The sequence below is a fragment of the Meles meles genome, chromosome 6 (genome assembly GCF_922984935.1).
Source record: "Meles meles chromosome 6, mMelMel3.1 paternal haplotype, whole genome shotgun sequence".
NCBI lineage: Eukaryota > Metazoa > Chordata > Mammalia > Carnivora > Mustelidae > Meles > Meles meles.
This window is the reverse complement of record NC_060071.1, coordinates 49,475,171-49,494,013: the sequence shown is the minus strand read 5'-3', so window position 1 is coordinate 49,494,013 and position 18,843 is coordinate 49,475,171. Positions and strand designations below refer to the sequence as shown.

Here is an 18,843-nt window from a genome sequence, read left to right as displayed (position 1 = left end):
CCTGTATTCCAGGGCCCTCAACGCCCCCGTCTGACCTGCGCCTGAGCCCCCTGACACCATCTACCGTTCGGCTGCACTGGTGCCCCCCGACTGAGCCCAATGGGGAGATCGTGGAGTATCTCATCCTCTACAGCAACAACCACACCCAGCCTGAGCACCAGTGGACCCTGCTTACCACGGAGGGTGAGGGCTCCCTCCCCAGGGCATCTGAGCAAGAGCTTCCCCACCCTCTCCCTTTTTGAACCCCTCCAGGGGCTGGGCTAGTGGTGAGAGTGTGGCTGAGGTTTGTTCCATGGGTGTCTGGGAGAAGCAGGCAGAATCTGTGCCTTCTTAGTCCCATTTTTCCAGACTGTCCCTTCATCCTGCTCCCATGCCCCCAACCCTCCAGCCCTGCTTTCCTTGCTTTCCCCTGCCTCCAGGAAACATCTTCAGCGCTGAGGTGCATGGCCTCGAGAGCGACACGAGGTACTTCTTCAAGATGGGGGCACGCACAGAGGTGGGGCCTGGGCCCTTCTCTGGCCTGCAGGATGTTATCACTCTCCAGGAGAAGCTCTCAGGTATGAGGGCAGGGAGGGAGGAGTGGGTCCACCCTGGTACAGCTTGAGGTCTCCTGAGGGCCCCTGGAGTTAAGTCTTAAGTCATCTCTTCCAGGGCCCCGCCCCAGGGTACAGCTTCCCTTTCATTGTTTTGGACAGCTGGCTTCCTGCTTTGGTGGGCAGAGGGCAAATCTGAAGGGGGTAGTTCAGTGGCGGTTCAGTCAAGAGGTCGGATTTACGGGAGACTGGCTTAGTTCTTTGGGAGAGTGCTTTGATTGGAGGATTGGCTTAGAGAGGGGACGAACTTTAGGGGGTGGGAGAGGGCCACAGAACTGGTTATGTGATTTGCAGGGCCAAGGGTGAAATGAAAATGTGGTACCCTTATTGAAAAATTAGCATTGCAAGACGGTGATAGCAGAACCTTAAACCAAGCATGGCATCCTAAGTGTGGACCCCGTGCGACCACTCTTGTGGCACACTCACAAAACCAGCCCTAGTGTGTTTTATTGGGAGACCAGGTTGACAGAGAGGGACCGGAAGTTCAGATGTCCATTGGGGAGAACAGTCAGAGAGGGAGTGGTGGACCCCTTTTTGTAGCAGAAGATTTTGTTTCTAGAGGGTGAGACTCAGGCCAGTGGTCTCCTGAGGAAGCCATAGAAATCCTGGTCTATTAGGGCGCCTGGGTGCCTCAGTCATTAAGTTCCTGCCTTCGGCTCAGGTTGTGATCCCAGCGTCCTGGGATCGAGCCCCTCATTGGGCTCCTGGCTCAGCGGGAAGCCTGCTTCTCCCTCTCCCACTCCCCCTGCTTGTGTTCCCTCTCTTGCTGTCTCTCTCGCTCTCTCTGACAAACAAATAAATCTTTAAAAAAGAAAGAAAGAAAGAAAGAAAGAAAGAAAGAAAGAAAGAAAGATCCTGATCTATGAACCCTGGACCTCGTCCTGGCTTTGACCTGTTCTGTCCCCTCTCTGTCCCCTGCTAGACTCCTTGGACGTGCACTCAGTCACAGGCATCATTGTGGGTGTCTGCCTGGGCCTCCTTTGCCTCCTGGCCTGCATGTGTGCCGGACTGCGCCGCAGCCCCCACAGGTGGGTGAAGGAGCCAGTCTGCCTGCAGAGAAGAGAAACTTCCAGAAGGGCAGCGGAGATGAGAGGGTAGGGAAAGTGGCCATGACTTGCCCGAGATACCCCCAGAGGCCCCACCGAAGCTAAGACTCTGGGGTGAAGGGACTGGGAGTGATGTCCTCATGAGAATGGGGAGTGGGTTAGGGAGCCCCGACCTACCTCCTCAGCAAGGACGAGCATAGGCTGAGCTGCCTTCTCTCACTGCTTCTATCATTGCCAGCGTCTTGGAAAGAGAGACCCCTAATCTCCAGATACCTGGACCTGGAGGGTGGGGTGGGGGGGGGGGGGAGGAAAGGTCCCATTTGCAGTGTCACAGCTGTTTTGAACCTAGTTTCTTAATCATTGCCTGGACAGGGAAACCAAATTCCAGAGATGGATGGGAACCTGCTGGAGGACATAGGCGGGACTAGATCCCAGGCCTGCCTCCACCCCTTTCTGACCACTGTGCCCAATTCTCTGTCTTCCCTTCCAGGGAAGCCCTGCCAGGCCTGTCCTCCACAACTAACGCTGGGAACCCCACCCTGTACTCTCGAGCCCGCCTTGGCCCTCCTAGCCCCCCAGCTGCCCATGAACTGGAGTCCCTTGTGCACCCCCGTCCCCAGGACTGGTCTCCGCCGCCCTCAGACATGGAGGACAGGGCTGAAGTGCACAGCCTTATGGGGGGCGGTGCTTCAGACTGCCGTGGTCACTCGAAAAGAAAGGTAAGCCTGGAGCCTGGGTGGCTCACAGTCCCACACTATGACTCATTCCCAAATAGGACACCAGGGGGCGCAAGAGCCCAACGTGTGACCCCCCCTTAGAGACGCTCCTCGGGCCCCCCTCCCGCTTTACCAGGGCCAGCTGCAGGAGAAAAGGATCTCTCTCCTTCCTCCCTGAAAAAGTTGGCAGGGTAGGGAAGCAGATGGGCCTCCATCCCTGGCAGAATAGGTCATCCTGGTTCTCACAGAAGGAGGGAAGTGCCTGCAGTGGACCATTTGCTGGTAACTCAATTTGGCCACACCACCCTCCTCATCCTGCGAGCTGGAGAAATCTGTAAGCCCCAGCCCTCCCTAGTATGAAGGACAAGTGAGACCAGGACCTGGATAAGGTGGGCTCACGTAGGACAGGGCCCTTCCACATGGGCAATTGTAGTTCCTCCTCCACTTCTCGGAGGAGCCTATTCAAACCCTTGTGTGCTTCCTCCCTCTTTCCCTGCCTCTGTGGTGGAGACCCTGCCTGGCTTGGACACCTCTAGGCTCTGTGGTACTGGGCTGTTCTGCAGGAGGACTTCTCCATCCTCATGTTCACCCCCAAACTCTTGGTCCCTCCCCAGAGCCTTAGCAGGGAGGTGGCCAGGAGGCCAAGAGTCTCTATCTACTTCTCTCTCTTAGGCTCCCCTCTCCCAGCCAAGCCCTCAGTGCTCCCATGCTTTCTCCCCTTGCAGATCTCCTGGGCTCAGCCAGGTGGGCCAAGCTGGGCAGGTCCCTGGGCAGGCTGTGAGCTGCCCCATGCAGGCGCCATGCCTTCTCTGACCCGGGCTCTGCTGCCCCCTGCTGGAACGGGGCAGACACTGTTGCTGCAGGCTCTGGTGTATGATGCCATAAAGGTCAGTGTCCTGGGACGGAGAGGGAGGAAAGGAGAGAAGGGGCTCTGTGTTTGTGAAGACCAAGTAGTGAGTTTTCTCGTGACCCCTGATGATAACTTCCATGGGGATGGAATTCTAATTAGGAGGCCCCTGGAGCCTCCGAAGGTGGGTGTGTGGGGGGCAGGCAGTTGGCAGAGATCTATCTCCCCTGGGTTAAAGACAGTTGCTCCTCTCCTGTTGCCTTAGTGGGTCCCAGCAATATTACCATGGATCTGAGGGAGGGCCTGGATTGAGTGCATTCTGCCCTTCCTCCTATGCACTGAGGCTCTGACTAAATCTGGTACTTTTGGAACTCTGGGCAAAGGCAAATGGGTAGTATTCCATTCTCTCCCTGCCTTCACATAGGCCTGATCATCATCTCTTGGAGGACAGCGGTCGCTGTGCTCTGGGGTTTGGGGGAAGGGGTCAGTCCTTCTCTGCCCCAAGTATGTTAGCCACTTTTTAAAAAAGACATATTTATTTTAGAGAGAGAGAAAGATTGGGGGGGGGGGCAGAGGGACAGAATCTTTAAGCAGACCCCCCACTGAGCACAGAGCTGAAAGCTAGCTCAGTCCCAGGACCCAGGAGATCATGACCTGAGCCAAAACCATGAGCTGGGTGCTTAACCGACTGAGCCACCCAGGCGCCCCTGTGATCATTCTTCTGATGATCACTCTCAGCAATGGTCACCCTGTCTTTACGTTCTCGGCTCTGACCAGGGCAACGGTAGGAAGAAGCCGCCCCCAGCCTGCAGGAATCAGGTGGAGGCTGAAGTCATCGTCCACTCCGACTTCGGTGCATCCAAAGGGAACCCTGACCTCCACCTCCAAGACCTGGAGCCTGAGGACTCCCTGCCTCCAGAGGCTGCTGCCCTCCCTTCGGGAGTCACAGATCTAGGGCAAGGGGTAGACTGGCTGGACAGGGAGCTGGGAGGGTGTGAGCAGGCAAGCCCTGGGCCAGACAGACTCACCTGCCTGCCAGAGGCAGCCAGCGTTTCTTATCCGTACCCAGACCTCCAGCCCAGTGAGGCTTTGGAGGAGGCCCCCGGGAGCAGCTGCCAGCCAAAGGCCCCCTGCCCGCTAGGAACCAGTCCAGGCCTGCCCAGAGCCCCAGTCCCCTCCTCTGCCTAGCTCCCCTAGAGGGTGCAGTTTGGGGCAGGCTAGGATGGATCATGGGACACGGCCCATGTGGCTGAGTAGGTATGCCCATGTACCTGCCTCGTTCCTGAGCATCGTCACGGTGTCTGAAGCCTCCCCGGGGGCTGTGGCTGTGGGGAGAGGAAGAAATGGGAGTATCCACTCCCCCCACACTCTGGCACCTGTCCTGTGGGAGGGACCTGTGAGGCATGGCTCTATGTGACGTGCACATGTATGCGCTAGCTGGCGAGCTGGGAGACTTTGTCCAGGTAGAGGTCCCTGTGGCCTAATTGATCGTCCAGGTCAGGATAGTGCCCCAGAGTGGTTAGTCCCTAGCCCTGTGGGCGTCCCTCCTCTGTCACCCAGCCGTTTATTACACACTCTGAGAGTGTCTGCAATGCCCTGTCTGACAAAGACAGCCCCGGCCCATTTCCCCTTCTGGCTGGGCTGAGTGCAGTAGGCTCTGGTTGCCTAGCATCTTCGTCTTGTCACTACCCATTGGTCTTGTCACTACCTATCGCTGGTGTCACTACCCATCGCCCCTGTCCCTGTTGCTGGGGCAGGGTGAATCTGGCTCCCCTCAGAGCAACTCTGCATTTCGTTTTGTCATTTGGGAAGTGCCTGGTTTTGGAAATCCTTTGCCCTGGCTCTCCTGTCCTCCCTTCCCCTCCACTCCTCTTGTGCTCTGTCTCCAGTCAGCCCCGTGCTCCCAGTTCTGCCCTGCTCTTCCTCTGGGCTCCGCTTTCCTATCCACTCCACTGTTTCTCTGTCTCCTGTCTCTGCTGTCTCCCACCCTCTCCCCGACCGTGTCATGTGGTTCACCTGCCTGGGTTCAATCTCTGCACCCTTCCCTAACAACATGACTACCTCACGTCTGCTCTGAGGCCACAGCCTGACTTCTGTGTCCACCACCCACTTCACCGGCCATCCTCCTGTCCCTCTTCTCTATGTGCCACCATATGTCCCCGCCCCAGGCAGACTGCCCGTCTTAGGGGAAGATCTTCCAGTTTCCCTTGTGTCTTTCTCCCTGGGTCGGAGGATTCTCCTTGGAGTTGGGTGATGCAAGTCACACAGGGGGACTTCTGAGAAAGGGAAAGGGGAATGTGACTTCTCCCTTTGAGGTAGGAAGGCAGGGTTGCTGGATAGAGGGGGTTTGGGCCCTTCCTTCCCAGCTGAAGCTGGAAGGGGAGAAGGAGAGTAGGGATGGGGAGCACCACAGCCCAGGAGCTTCCCTTCCGCTCTGCACACCTGGAACAGGAGCTCATGGATGGGGGGTGAGGGGAGTTTCAACCTTTGGGGGCTGGCACTGAGGCCTTTGCACAGGACAAGGGTAATTGGCTCATTTCATTTTGTTGGTTGGTTTGGTTTTTTTTTCCTTTAAATTCAATCCTAAAGTTCTTTTCCGTTGACCTGTCACACAGGGACAAGCTGGACTTCTATTTCCTGTGTAGAGAAAACAAGGTCATTTATTTGATTTTGCACCCCAGCCTCTCCTTGGAGCTTAGGATGTGGGGGCTTTTCTCCCTAAATGCATCTTTTTTAACTGATCTGCACATCAAGGGTTAACTCTGGCTTCTGGGCCAAATTAGAAATAACCAGTCTATCTTTCCCCTCTTCTTCTTCTTTTTTTTTAATGGTGACATGTCTCTCAAGCAGAGTTGCGACTCCCTCAGACCCTTTCAGCATCTGTGTTTATTACACTCGGGTGTCACTCCCGCCTGACATCCGCACCTACATCTCCCTCCCCTCCCTGCCCCAGCCAGGCCGGGAGAGCGGAGATTATTCCTGCTGGCTTGTAGCTCCCTGAAGATGGAATTGTTGCTTGGACTCTTCCTGTGATATCCAGCGTCACCATGGCCGAGGCCACTGTCTGTGTTTTGCCATTGCTCTGAAGGTCAAAAGCCTCTTTTTATTTTCTGGTTTGCTCTGCTCCACCACCACCACCCCATGCCCCAAAAGGGAGAGGAAAAAAAAAAGAACTGCCCTGAATCAAATGGCTGTTTTAACAGTAGGCTCTTAGCATTACACCACATAGTCATTTTTCATGTTCTTGTTTAACAGGCACTGAGGTTCTGGTTTAAATTAAATAGCTGCAAATGAGACAATTTATAACCCATTAGGTTGGGTGGAAAATTGTTTCTCAAAAGCAAATAAGTAATAAATCTGGTATCTGCCTATAACTCACAGTTGATAAGAAAGTGGCCATTACTCACTAGCATTATATATTATTTGGGCTCTGGGTAATTTGGAAGTGTTAGGTTTGTGTCTTTGTAGCAGTATTTTTATTAGAAAAGAGTCCATTGGCCTTTTACAGGGTATTAATCCCTTTGTCACCTACCATCGATGCCTTATGTTTTTTGAGTCTCATTTAGAAACCTTCCTTTTCTTGATGCATGACAAGTGTAATCGGTACCTGCTCATTTATTTGTCAGTATTTAGTTTATGCTATTTTATTTAATTCTTTTTTCCAGCATTTTTTCCTCCTCATAAATATTATATTCTTTAGTGTTAAGCCAAGGCATTGATCATGTATCTGTCCCTATAATGAATTAATAAACTATTTTCCAAAAATGTGGAATGACTAGAATTTCCTCAGTCTTTCTGTCCTAGAGAGTATATTTCCTGCCAGGATGGGATATGCTGAGTTTCTGAGAGTAGAGAGCAGATGGTCATGGGAAAGAACCAGACCACCCTTCTCCCTCAGAAGGCTCTTAGGAAACAGACTTAAACTTAGGAAAGATGCTTTCTTTGATTGCAAACTTATAGGCTTTTTGGGGGAGTCTCTTTCCAACTGGTCACAGACTTTTTTTTTTTTTTTTTTTTTTTAACTTTCTTGGGTGCAAAGGAGAAGTGAACAAGCAACTCCAGAGATTTGGGCTTAACAACTATTTTTCTGTGTACTCTGGTCTCCAGAGTTGCTCACAGCTGCATGGTAACACATATGGGCACTGTGCCTACAAGCTTAGAGACCCACGCACACACACACTTACCTTCACAAACACCCTTGGATCCATTAACTCAAACATGGGCATGCAGCCACACGCAAAACTCCACACCCACGCCCCACATGCATCTCGGAATGACACTCTGCTAAGATCTTTCCAGAGCCTGGTAGGTAGCATGCTTTTCTACTGAGGGAACCAAGAACCAGAGGCCACCCTGCCTGGGACCACCCCTAAAGTGGCTGATGGGCCAGACCGGTGTTAATTGACAGATCACAGGGAGAGATACTGCACATTCTGCAGGCAGGCGAATAGCCATTATTTGCATATCACTCTCAGACCGAGGGCTGTGATAAAGAAGAATTAAACACTTGTCAAAATGAATTTAAAATGACAGCAACTCAGGACACCAATTTGACCTCTCTGAGTCTAGGACAAGCCAAGAAGGGGTTGTTGAGAATTCAAGCCCTGCAGGAGGGAAGTCCAGGACTTTGGGCCCAGGCAGCCCCCCTCCCTCCCTTTCTTATGGCCAGTGGAGGCCCATCACTCCTGCCCCTCCTCACGATGAAACTGGTTTGGGGTTTGGGTATGTCCCCCAACCTTGCCTCCCCCCACTGCCTCCCATGGCTCACTCATATACCTCAAGTCCTGCCTCCTAGATTCATCTCCCAACTGCTACAGGAGAGTCAGGAGTCCTGGGCTGGGCAAACTCCATCAGCAGTAAACTTACCTGATCTCTGGAGGCCTGCACTTTTTTACTCATCTGCACCAAAGTTAGGTTTATGGATGGCTAACACTCCTGATTCCAAGATTCCAGAGTTGGTATCAAAAGAGAAACCTAGTTATTCCTTCTCATCCCAGTCTAATGCTGGAAGAAGAAATAGCTGAGTGAGGCAAAGAGGACCGTCTTTAACTCTCCTGATCTTAGAAGGGAATAGATGGACAAGCTCATCATGCCGCACTCAACAGAAGATCATTTAATAATAAGGCCAAGATTCAAGATCTCTGAGCGTTAACATGGGTATGTATCCCCTAAGAGGTAATACATACCTATCTTCCCTAAAATTGGTGCACTCCTTGGCTCATGTGTTCTCAGACATGAAACACTGAGAGTCTTCTTTGTGACACAGAAATGTTACTGGGAGTTTCAACTTTCAGTGTGCTTTCCCAGATACCAGATCATTTGTTAGGACCCACCCGTGTCCTTTAAATATCCCTGGCAATGAGCAGGAGAGATAGGATTATCTTTATCTCTCAGATGATCTCTGAGAGTGACTGCCTGGGTTGGCTGGGCTAGACAGCAGGCAGTACTGGGGTCAGAACCCACGTTACTTTTGCGTTCTCATTGTCCTATTGGGTCTGCTGTCTCAGGGCCCTGGGGGAAGCTGCCTTCCTACCCCTTCCACCTCCGGTCCACTCAGTGCCAGAACTCTGTAGTTTAGAGAGGCCAGTCTTGCACCTTTGGGTGGCAGGACCAGAAACCAGGGAAAACCGAACCTTTGACAAGTTTGTGCAGCTTTTAGGCGATTATCTCGAAAACATATACTTGGACTCGGTGGTGCAGGGTGCAGCAGAAAGAGTGGGTCAGAGCAGACCCCACGGCTTTGCGTGTTTCTCCGCAGCCCGGACCCACTTGACAGTCCGCTGGCTCTCTCCACTTCCCCGGCCCCCCAAGTCCGGGGCTGGCCCGCGGGCAGGGGGTACGGGGCAGTAGCCCGGGACCGCGCCGGCCGCTCCAGCCACAGTTCAAAGCGCAGGGGGTGCGTCCGCCGCGCAGCCGGGAATGTCCGGCTGCTTAAAGCGCTCGCCGGCTCTTTTGTTCCCCAGACCGGGCCTCCGGGGAGAGGGGCTGGGGGAGGGGACCGGGAGGGGAGGGAAGAGGGGCGGCGGGCGGAGGGAGGAGGGCGGGGCGGGCGCGGGCGGTGCGAGTGCGGAGCGCGCACCCCGGGCGAGGCTGACAGATCGCCGGGGTGGGTGCAAGATGGCGCAAGCGGCGCTCCCCCTGCGCCCCCGGCGCTCCTAGGCAGGCATGTGGCCCCAGCCCGCCGCCGCCCGGGCTCGGCCCCGGCCGGAGCCCCGGCCCCGGCCCCGGCGCCGACCCCGCGGGGCGCTGTGAGCCGCCAGAGGCCCCGGAGCCGCGCGTCGCCGAACCGAGCGGACCGAGAGCCCCATGGCTGCTCCGCGCGCAGCGCCGCGCGGGCTCCTGCTGCCGCTGCTGCTGCCGCTGCTGCTGTCCGCGCCGAGCGACGGTGAGCGCCCCGGGCGGCCGCGGACCGAGCCCCGGGAAGGGCGAGAGGGGAGTAGGTGGGCGCGAGGGGGCGGAACTGGGGAGAGCAGCGCGGACCCTGCGGGCGGACCCGGGGCAGGAGGGACTTGTCCGAGAAGGGGAGCCGAGCGGGACGGGGCGGAGCCGGGGGAGAGGGCCCCGAGGCCGGCGGCCGGGCCGGCAGGGGGATGCTGAGGACGCGGCCCCGGAGGAGAGACTCCGATTCGGGGCGCTGAGGCTCCGGGACTCGAGCAGGACGCAAGCCCAGACCGAGGAGCACGGAGCGCCGCAGAGCAGAAGCGAGGCGGGCGGGCGGGAGTTGGGGAGAGGGAGAAGCGAACCAGGGGGGCACCTCAGGGCCGAGTCCCGTCCGAGGGGGCGGGCCGGGGTGCGCGGAGCCCGGCTGCGGGCCAGAGTAGCCCGAGGCGGCCGAGACCGAACGCAGCCGAGCCGGGGGCGGGGGTTCGGAGGCGGGTCCGACCGGGCACATCCCGGGTCGAGAGTTGGCCCTGGCACCGGGAGTGCTCGGCCGAGACCGAGGCAGAGGAGGAGGCAGAGTCCCGGCGGGCCGCGCGTGGCGAGGGGGAGACCCGAGGGAGACCGCGTGACCGGGGAAGGGGAAGAGAAGCCGACCGAGAGGGAGCGAGCTTCGGGGACGCTCACGTGTCCGCCCTTCCCGGGAGGGTGCACGGGCAGAGCGCCCCTGACCCCGGGCTCGGGGTCTGCCCGCGTTGCTGCCCAGAGCTGCGTCACCACCACCCTGTTCCCTCAGGGGCTGTAATGGGCCCATCTCACGGGAGGGGAGCGCACATCTAGGCCCTTCCCCTCCCACCCCAGGTTCTCCGCAGACGCCGGTCTAGGCGGTGTTCTCCCTCCATTCCGCTCGGGAGAAGCAGGATACCGCGTCCGCATCTAGGAGAAACTTTATTCCTCGACTGCTGTACCGGGGTTGGGTTGGGGGCTGAAGCGGCTGAAATGCAGGGCAGGGGGAGCGTGGGTAGGGGTTTGAAAGGTCGTGACCCTCAAATGTCTTAAATTATTACATATCCCTCTGGCTAGGGGAATCGTCGTTAAGGCGGGTCCCCCTCCCCCTTTCTCCCCACCCACTTTCCGTCTCCCCCAACCAGGGAGGGCGCTGGTCCGTTGGGGAGGGGCCAGCTCCAGGATCGCTAGTTCCCTGGAAATGTGACGAGGGGGTCTGTGGCTGCCCTTTCGGACCAGGTGGGTTCGTTCATTCTTCCCGGAGTGAGGTGATAACTGGTCTGGTAAGTTGCTCGTTGGAGAAGTTGGGAACTTAGCATCATGCCTGGGATTGGAGCTCTTGTCCTTCCTGTCGGGCTCCCCCACCCTCGTTCCCCAATCACCTTCTTCCCTCTCTCCTTGTTCCCCTTCTCTTCTTCCAGCTCAGTTTTGTTCTACAGGAGCGGTGAGGTCGCTCGGAATAAGGAGTCTAGAAACCTCCCTCTTCCTGAATTTTGGGAACTCTGAGTTGACGCTTGGAACCCCTCAATTCTCCTTATGACAAAGGCAAAACAACCACATAAACCAAAGCACAGAGTGTCCTAGGGCAGAGGCAGTGGGGTTGGCCCATTGCCTACCGTGTACCTATCAGATGAGGAATGGGACGCTAGGACAGGTTGAACACTTTGACCTTGAAATCCTGTGAGGCTGCGGTGTGTAGCCAGAGTGATCACAGAAGTGGTAGCAGCCATGTTAGAATCAGTCTTACTTTGGGATCTCAGATGTGTTACTATGAATTGTAACACCCTAGACAAGTTGTTTCATTATCTCTGGGCTTCAGTTCCCTTGTCTGTAAAAGGAGGTAAGGTACAAATAATATCTCTCTCTGAGATGGTCTGCTGATTGAGAAAGGTACTGCATAAGACAGCACTTTCTAATGCATAAAATTGTATATGTAATAGAGATTTCTACTGACATTACTGAAAGTTGGGGTGGGTGTACAGTTTTGAGAACTTGGGCCACCTGTGTATGAAGTTCTTCCTGCCTGTTCAATTCACACTAACCTCTCCTTTTCCTTCCATCTCCCCCGCCCGACACAGGTCTTGGCCACTCTGCCGAACTGGCCTTTGCTATGGAGCCAAGTGATGATGTTGCAGTTCCTGGGCAGCCTGTAGTGCTGGACTGCAGGGTGGAGGGGACCCCTCCAGTGAGAATCACCTGGAGGAAGAATGGAGTGGAGCTGCTGGAGAGTACCCACGCCACCTTGCTGGCCAATGGGTCCCTGATGCTCCCTCACTTCCGGCTGGATCGGGGAGGGAGCCCCTCAGATGAGGGTGACTATGAGTGTGTGGCTCAGAACCGCTTTGGACTTGTGGTCAGCCGGAAGGCTCGAATCCAGGCTGCAAGTAAGTGGACACCCATTACCATTTTTTCCTAGACTGGGGGTTCAGGGTCTGCCCAGGGGTTGGGATCAGGGGGAGCAATTCCCTCTTCTGCAGCCTTCTGGAGGACTGATTTCTCAGCATGGGTCAGTTGAGACGTACATAGTAGTCATTTGTGGCAGTGGAATTATACCCTGTACTCATTTAACTGACTAGAATGGGATTCGGCAAGAATACAGCCAAATACTGCTGGGGGGAGAAGGAGAGAAAGAGAGCAAGCTTTATCCAGCTCTTGGGTCGGTGTGTCTTAGCTTCCACGTGGCTGCACTGGGAGCGTCCCAGTCCATCGAGTGGGATGCTTGTGTCTCAGGAAACAACTGTCATACTTTATGGGTGATTTAAGAGAATTTTGAAGGGTAATTTGGCTACGTGCAATTTTAAATTATGTGCTGACTTTCAGATCTTTTGGGTAGGATAATGATATTCGGAAGCTTGTCAACAATTCATTTTACAAAAAAATATGGTAGGTTAATTTCAAGGTTATCACAATGATGACGTTACTCCCACTCACCTTCATGCTAATGTGCCTCTTTAAAAAAATTCAGCTTTATTGAGGGATAATTGACAATAAAATTGTAAGTCTTTAAAGTGCACATTGTGGTGACTTGACACCTGATGTGTTTTGCACGGGAGAGAAAGGGCCAGGCGGGGAGTTTCAGTTCTAGAATTGTGCTTTGCTTACACTGATCGACCACCAGTAGTTGAGATGAAATGAAGGCTGTGTTCTACTGCCCTGTCCCGCAAAAATTCAGTTGTTCTTTAATTTGTGCACACTCATGGTTGTGTAAGTCAGAATTATCTATGGCTCTTGAAGGGGTCAAGCTGGGGATGTGAGGCAAGGTGTGTATCAGGCTTGAGAACTGCTCTTGAGAGAAGGCGAAAGTTTTAGCAAGTTCTAGGTAGTTCTCTACCCCACAACTTCGTACTTCTGGGGGAGTGTCCCTCAAAGACGCTGCTTCAAGAGGCTATGCCTTAAAGGTGTTGGTAATAATTCTATTTTTTTAAGATTTTATTTATTTACGGGATGCCTGGATGGCTCAGTTGGTTAAGCGGCTGCCTTCGGCTCAGGTCATGATCCCAGCGTCCTGGGATCGAGTCCCATTTCGGGCTCCTTGCTCAGCAGGGAACCTGCTTCTCCCTCTGCCTCTGCCTGCCTCTCTGCCTACTTGTGATCTCTCTCTCCCTCTCTTTCTCTCTGACAAATAAATAAATAAATAAAATCTTTAAAAAGATTTTATTTATTTACTTATTTATTTGAGAGCGAGCACAAGCAGGGATGGCAAGGAGCAGAGGCACAGAGAGAAACAGACACCCCGCTGAGCAGGGAGCTGACACGGGGCTCCATCCCAGGACCCCGAGATATGACCCGAGGGGAATTCGGGCAGCCACCTAACCAACTGAGTCATTCAGGTGCCCTGTATAATTCCAGCTAATGCTTACCAAGCCCTTGCTGTGTGCTGGGTCCCCTAAGTGTTCTGCATGAACGTTCAGTTATCACAATGGCCTGGAGAAGACAGGTAGTCTTTGCCCCCGTTTGACAGATGGGAAAACTAAGAGGCAGAGGGATCCCGGGACGCTGCAGTAGGCCGAGGAGCCAGGCTGCAGTCTGGGCAGTAGGAGCCCTACCCGTCCTGCCTAACTCCATGGCATGCCGCTGCTCCCCCGGCTGAGGGCCTGCCAGTTTCCTCCTGGCTCTTAGGGCATTTGCCCAGTTGCTCGGAATGGCTGGTGAGTGATGAATCGTTCTGAGGCAGGAGGCTTCTCACTGAGTTGAAGATGCCCCTTTGTTCTAAAGAAGGCTGATTCAGGCCCCCATATGGAGCTTGCTGGGAGGCAGCCCTGGACCTGGAGACCCAATCACTTCTGGCTCAGCGACCCCTCCACGCCAGCTCTCGGCGGTGCAGGGAAGGCTGGTGTGGCCTCTCAGCAGATGGCAGGGTATGAGGAAGAGAAGCGTGGACGTGGATGCAGGGTGGGGCCCCCAAGATTTGCTGGGGAGAAAAGTAAGATTTCTTGGGGAGAGAATCCCCACACGGCCCCAGCTTGTGTCAGCACTTGCCCCTACATCGCCAGCCTAGAATTCTGGGAGATAAATCCCAGGTGTTTATATATAGCTAATTGTAAATGTGCTTTTCTATAAATGGTAATACCTTCAAGATGTCTGTTCTCCTTAAACTCCTACAGTATGAGAAACTGAGCTGTGGGCTGGGGGAAGGGCCAGTGGGTGAAGTCAGCCTGGTTAATCCTTTGGGGTCCTGGGGACAGCTGGGGGGTTGCCTCTAGGCACCAGCGGTCTGATATGGCCTCTCTCTCCCCTGCAAGGCTGGTGACCCCATGGGGGAACGCTTGGGTACCAAGCAACCGGGTGGCTGGATCTCCTTTCCTCACTTCACAAGCTGATGTCCCTAGAAACCTCCAAAGCTGATTAGCTGCCTGAGTTTTCTCCTTTGGTAATAACTCCCTGCCCGTGTGCCTGCGGGCGCTGCAGATGTTGTGTGACATGGGAGGGTGCCTTGCTGAAAGGTGTGAGGAGCCCTCTGGAGCCCCTGCCTCTCCTGCCTGCTCCCTGGGGGCTGATGGGGAATCGGCAGGCTCAGCACAACTCACAGACACACAGTCTACCCAGTGGATTCGCCAGTGGGGCACACAGGGGCCCAGGTCTGTGGGGGGAGCCCTGCTGGGGCCTCTGAGCTCTGGGCCAGAGGCCACAGCTAGAAAAGCCCCCTCTTGGGGCACCTTGGTGGATTAGAGCCTCTGCCTTTGGCTCAGGTCATGATCCCAGGGTCCTGGGATCAAGCCCCACATCAGGCTCTCTGCTGGGCAGGGAGCCTGCTTCCTCCTCTCTTTCTGCCTGTTTCTCCGCCTGCTTGTGATCTCTCTGTCAAATAAATAAATATCTTAAAAAAAAAAAAAAAAGGCCCCCTCTTCCATCCCAGTGGCCTCAGGTGCTGTCATCGAAAGATGGCCTGACCAGGCTGGGCTACATTGCACGCTGGTCCCTTGGTGGCTTCTGTTCCCAGTATCTCCTCTTTAGGACGGAGTGGCTCAGGGTCCTAAGAGTATTCCTGCTTCTGACATGTCTGGTTTCTCTGCCCTGCAGTTCCATGTGCTTGGGGTCTGGAGGCTGCAAACTGAGACACTTGTTAATAATGAGACAGACCCGGACAAGTTAGCCTCTCTGTGGGCCAGATTCCTCACCTGTGAAATGTGCATATACTCCTACATTTGTGGGATGGTTGGAAGGACTGACACATCCCATGATTTGCCTAGTATACAGGAGGCACATGGGAGCCAATATGGCATTCTTCACCGAAAGGTGATTTTACAGACATTGCCAGCGAAAGCAAACTGCCTGACTCTGTTCCCAGCCCCCAGCTCTCTCCCTCACTGGGATTCGGTTAGGAAGTACACCAGGGAAATCTACCAGGGAGTGGAATTATTGGAGCCAGAGAGCAACTTGTTCTATTTTAACTCCTTCCTGGGAGGGCCTGGGGATTCTCCCAAGCCTCAGAGTATGGGCTGAAGCCAGGTTAGCCTCTGAAACCCTCTGCCATCCCTCTGGAGGGTCTCTGGGAGGGTATGTGTGTCACCTGACCCAGTGGGAACATGTGCATTGCCTCATACCTGTTGAAGTCTGTGCACCTGGACGACCCCAAAGAGGGATGGGCAGTGGGGCGCCTGACTGGCTCAGTAGATGGAACATGTGACTCTTGATCTTGGGGTTGTGAGTTTGAGCCCCACGTTGGGTATAGAGATTACTTAAAAATAAAATCTTTTGGGGTGCCTGGGTGGGTCAGTCGGTTAAGCATCCGACTCTTGGTTTCAGCTCAGGTGATGATCTCTTAGTTGTGGGATCGAGCCCCGAGTTAGGCTGTGCTCAGTCCAGAGTGCTTCAGGTTCTCTCTCCCTCTTTCTCTCATTCACAATCTCTCTCTCTCTCTCTCTTTTTTTTTAAGATTTTATTTATTTGACAGAGAGAGAGAGAGAGATCTCAAGTAGGCAGAGAGGCAGACAGAGAGAGAGGAGGAAGCAGGCTCCCCACTGAGCAGAGAGCCTGATGCAGGGCTGGATCCCAGGACCCTGAGATCATGACCTGAGCTGAAGGCAGAGGCTTAACCCACTGAGCCACCCAGGTGCCCCCACAATCTCTCTTTCAAATACATACAAACATACATAAAACCCCCTTTTTTTTTTTAAGAGAGAGAGAGAGGGAGAAGTTGGGGGGGAGGGGCAGAAGGCAAGAGAGAATCTTTTTATTTATTTATTTATTTGGGAGAGAGAGAGAAAAATTCAAGCAGACTTGGTGTTGAGCCTGATGTGGGGCTTGATCTCAAGACCCTGAGATCATGACGTGAGCCAAAACCAAGAGTCCAATGCTCAACCAACTGTGCCACTCAGGGCCCCTGAGAGAGAGAATCTGAAGTGAGCACCAAACTGGGTTCAGTCTCACAACCCTGAGATCATGACCTGAGCTGAAATCAAGAGAGGGATGTTTAACTGACTGAGCCACCCAGGAACCCCCAAAATGAAATCTTAAAAAAAAAAAAGATGCGCTAGATACAAGGAGGGGGGATGCTTGGGGGACCCACCCCTAACCCTCCTCAGGCAGATGCCCTCAGGCCCTACCCTTCACTTCCTGGTCCTATGCCCCTTGGAGAATAAACAGTATAAACAGCTACTCTGGAACCCACTTTTAGCAGCAAGATCCGTGGTTGTGTGGATCTGGGATCAGGGTCTGGAGCCAGATCTGTGGAACCAACTTGGAGCTGGGGGTGAGGGGTGGTGGCAGGAGAACCATGGGCTGGAGCTAATGGGGAGCAAAGATCTATGTGATCTAGAGTGGGACTTCACAAATTCTACTGTGCCCATGAAGTACCTGGAGAGCCTGATAAAATTTGTATTTTGAATCAGTAGGTCTAGGCCAAGGCCTAGGGTCCTGCATGTCTCACCAAAGGCCGGGCAATACGGACGGATCCTGCTGGTTTATAGGTGCTGGAGCAGAGCCCGCCCCCCAGGCCATCCACCATCTCTGGTGTGGGGGTGTGTGGGCAACACAGTGAGGTTGGCAGAATGTGGTGCAGGACCAAACCCAGATGGGTTTGAACCCCAGCTCTGCCCCTCACCAGTGAGTTACTAATCCTCTTGAGCCCTCGTCTGAAAAAATGGTCATAACCCTATCAGCCTATCAAGGCTGTTGGAGGATGAAGTGAGTAGATTGGGTGTAAAAACCTGGCATGGGGCTTGACCTCTAGACCTTAAGTAGTTTTGTCAGTGCTAGGTACTGACCACTAATTTAGGATGAGATTCAGCCTATCTGGATGGTGGCCCAGTCCTCCAAGAGCCTGGATGGCCTCCCTCCCAGCCTGGGGCTGTCAGGGCAGGCCCAGCGGTGGCTGTGAGGGTAAACTGCAGAAGCCACTGCCCACCGCTGGACGGACATGGGCAAATCGCTTACCTGTTTGGAGTCTTTATTTTCTAGATATAATATTTTGTTATCTTTTAAAATTCCAATGCAAGTTGTTTACACTTACTTTTTTAAAGTTTACTTATTTTTTAGCAGTCTCTACACCCAATGTGGGTCTCAAACTCATGACCCAGAGTTGCATGCTCTACCTACTGAGCCAGCCAGGCACCCCTTAACCTCAAAATGGGGAAATAGGACTTCCCAACAAAGAATGTTATAAGGATTACCTGTGACGGTCTGGGTGAAGAACTCAGCACAGTGCAGGACACCTAGAAAGTGTTCCTCAAATATTAACATTATTATTCTGAGAAATGCAGGGTTCTACACTCCTCTTGTGCCGATTCCAGGAAGGCTCCTTGTGAGCCCAGACTCCTAGGAAGAGGCTGTGGGGTGGGGCAAGGGAGAGTCTCCTGCTGCCTCCACCGACTTCTCAGACCCTCAGGCACCCACTTCTAAAATCTGATTCATTCTCAACCCATCTGAGGGAAAGCAGTACAAACAGCTACTCTGGAACCCACTTTTAGCAGCAAGTTCCGTGGTTGTGTGGATCTGGGATCAGGGTCTGGAGCCAGACCTGTGGAACCAACTCGGAGCTGAGGGTAAGGGGTGGTGGCAGGAGAACCATGGGCTGGAGCTAATGGGGAGAACAGTTTGTGGGGGGGGGCTCAGTGTATTGAGGGGACCCCAAAGTGTTTCACGGTAGGGCAGTGGGCTTTGGAGGGAAGCGGTTCCTGGTGCAGTGGTTGGGAACCCCAGAGGCTTGTGTCACCTGGAGGGTGGACACTCAGGCCTGATATATGGAGCCCAAGCTTCTCTCTCATCCTTGAAGGTCAGCTCAGCTGAGGTATCCCTGAGGAAGCGCCCACCAACTGCCTCTGTCACACACATCTGCCTACCAAGTGGAGCAGGAAGCAGGTGTCGCAGCGGAAATGTCACTGGTGTGACGAGTGGGCTGGCAATGCAGAGGCCGGCTCTCCTTTCCCGCAGCTCACGTGTAACTACACCAGAGTCAGGTGCAAGTGGGGGAGGGTCAGGCCCTTTCCACATGCCAGTTGATACCCCACTGGCACTCCTCAGACAGTCCCTGGCCTCTGTGAGGTGTGATGGAAGGGCGCTTGCCCGGACACCAGGCTCCTGCGTGGCTCTGGGCAAGTCACTTGCCCTCTCTAGGGTTTGCTTTCCTCTTTGTGAAAGTGGGTGCTTGGGTTCAGGTTCTTGTCTGCTCTAAGGTGTGAAGGCTTGCTTGCCATCCAGCCTGTCCTGGGGATATGCTCGCCTTTGGTGGGCCTTTTCCCAGTCTCTTCTTGCCCCTGTTTGTCCCTTAGCCGATCAGTTTCTTCTCTTTCACCCTGCTAAGCGGGGTGGATTCGCGG

The 18,843-nt window shown here is 54.2% G+C and overlaps 2 protein-coding genes across 4 annotated transcripts in view; both read left to right on the top strand.

Moving 5' to 3' along the window:
* IGDCC4 (immunoglobulin superfamily DCC subclass member 4) overlaps positions 1 to 6,943 on the top strand; it is a 39,004-nt gene extending 32,061 nt beyond the window's left edge. The window contains exons 15-20 of one of the 2 annotated variants that reach the window (XM_046010355.1): positions 13 to 183; positions 420 to 557; positions 1,516 to 1,621; positions 2,130 to 2,358; positions 3,081 to 3,242; positions 3,980 to 6,943. In XM_046010355.1, coding sequence (XP_045866311.1) covers positions 13 to 183; positions 420 to 557; positions 1,516 to 1,621; positions 2,130 to 2,358; positions 3,081 to 3,242; positions 3,980 to 4,390 — 1,217 coding nt within the window. In that variant the 3' untranslated portion in view covers positions 4,391 to 6,943. Of the gene's footprint in view, positions 1 to 12; positions 184 to 419; positions 558 to 1,515; positions 1,688 to 2,129; positions 2,359 to 3,080; positions 3,243 to 3,979 lie in introns of both variants that reach the window. The other variant, XM_046010354.1, reaches the window with a different exon arrangement.
* Positions 6,944 to 9,490: 2,547 nt separating this feature from the next.
* IGDCC3 (immunoglobulin superfamily DCC subclass member 3) overlaps positions 9,491 to 18,843 on the top strand; it is a 42,489-nt gene continuing 33,136 nt past the window's right edge. The window contains exons 1-2 of one of the 2 annotated variants that reach the window (XM_046010329.1): positions 9,491 to 9,587; positions 11,665 to 11,970. In XM_046010329.1, coding sequence (XP_045866285.1) covers positions 9,509 to 9,587; positions 11,665 to 11,970 — 385 coding nt within the window. In that variant the 5' untranslated portion in view covers positions 9,491 to 9,508. Of the gene's footprint in view, positions 9,588 to 11,490; positions 11,971 to 18,843 lie in introns of those variants that run through there. The other variant, XM_046010328.1, reaches the window with a different exon arrangement.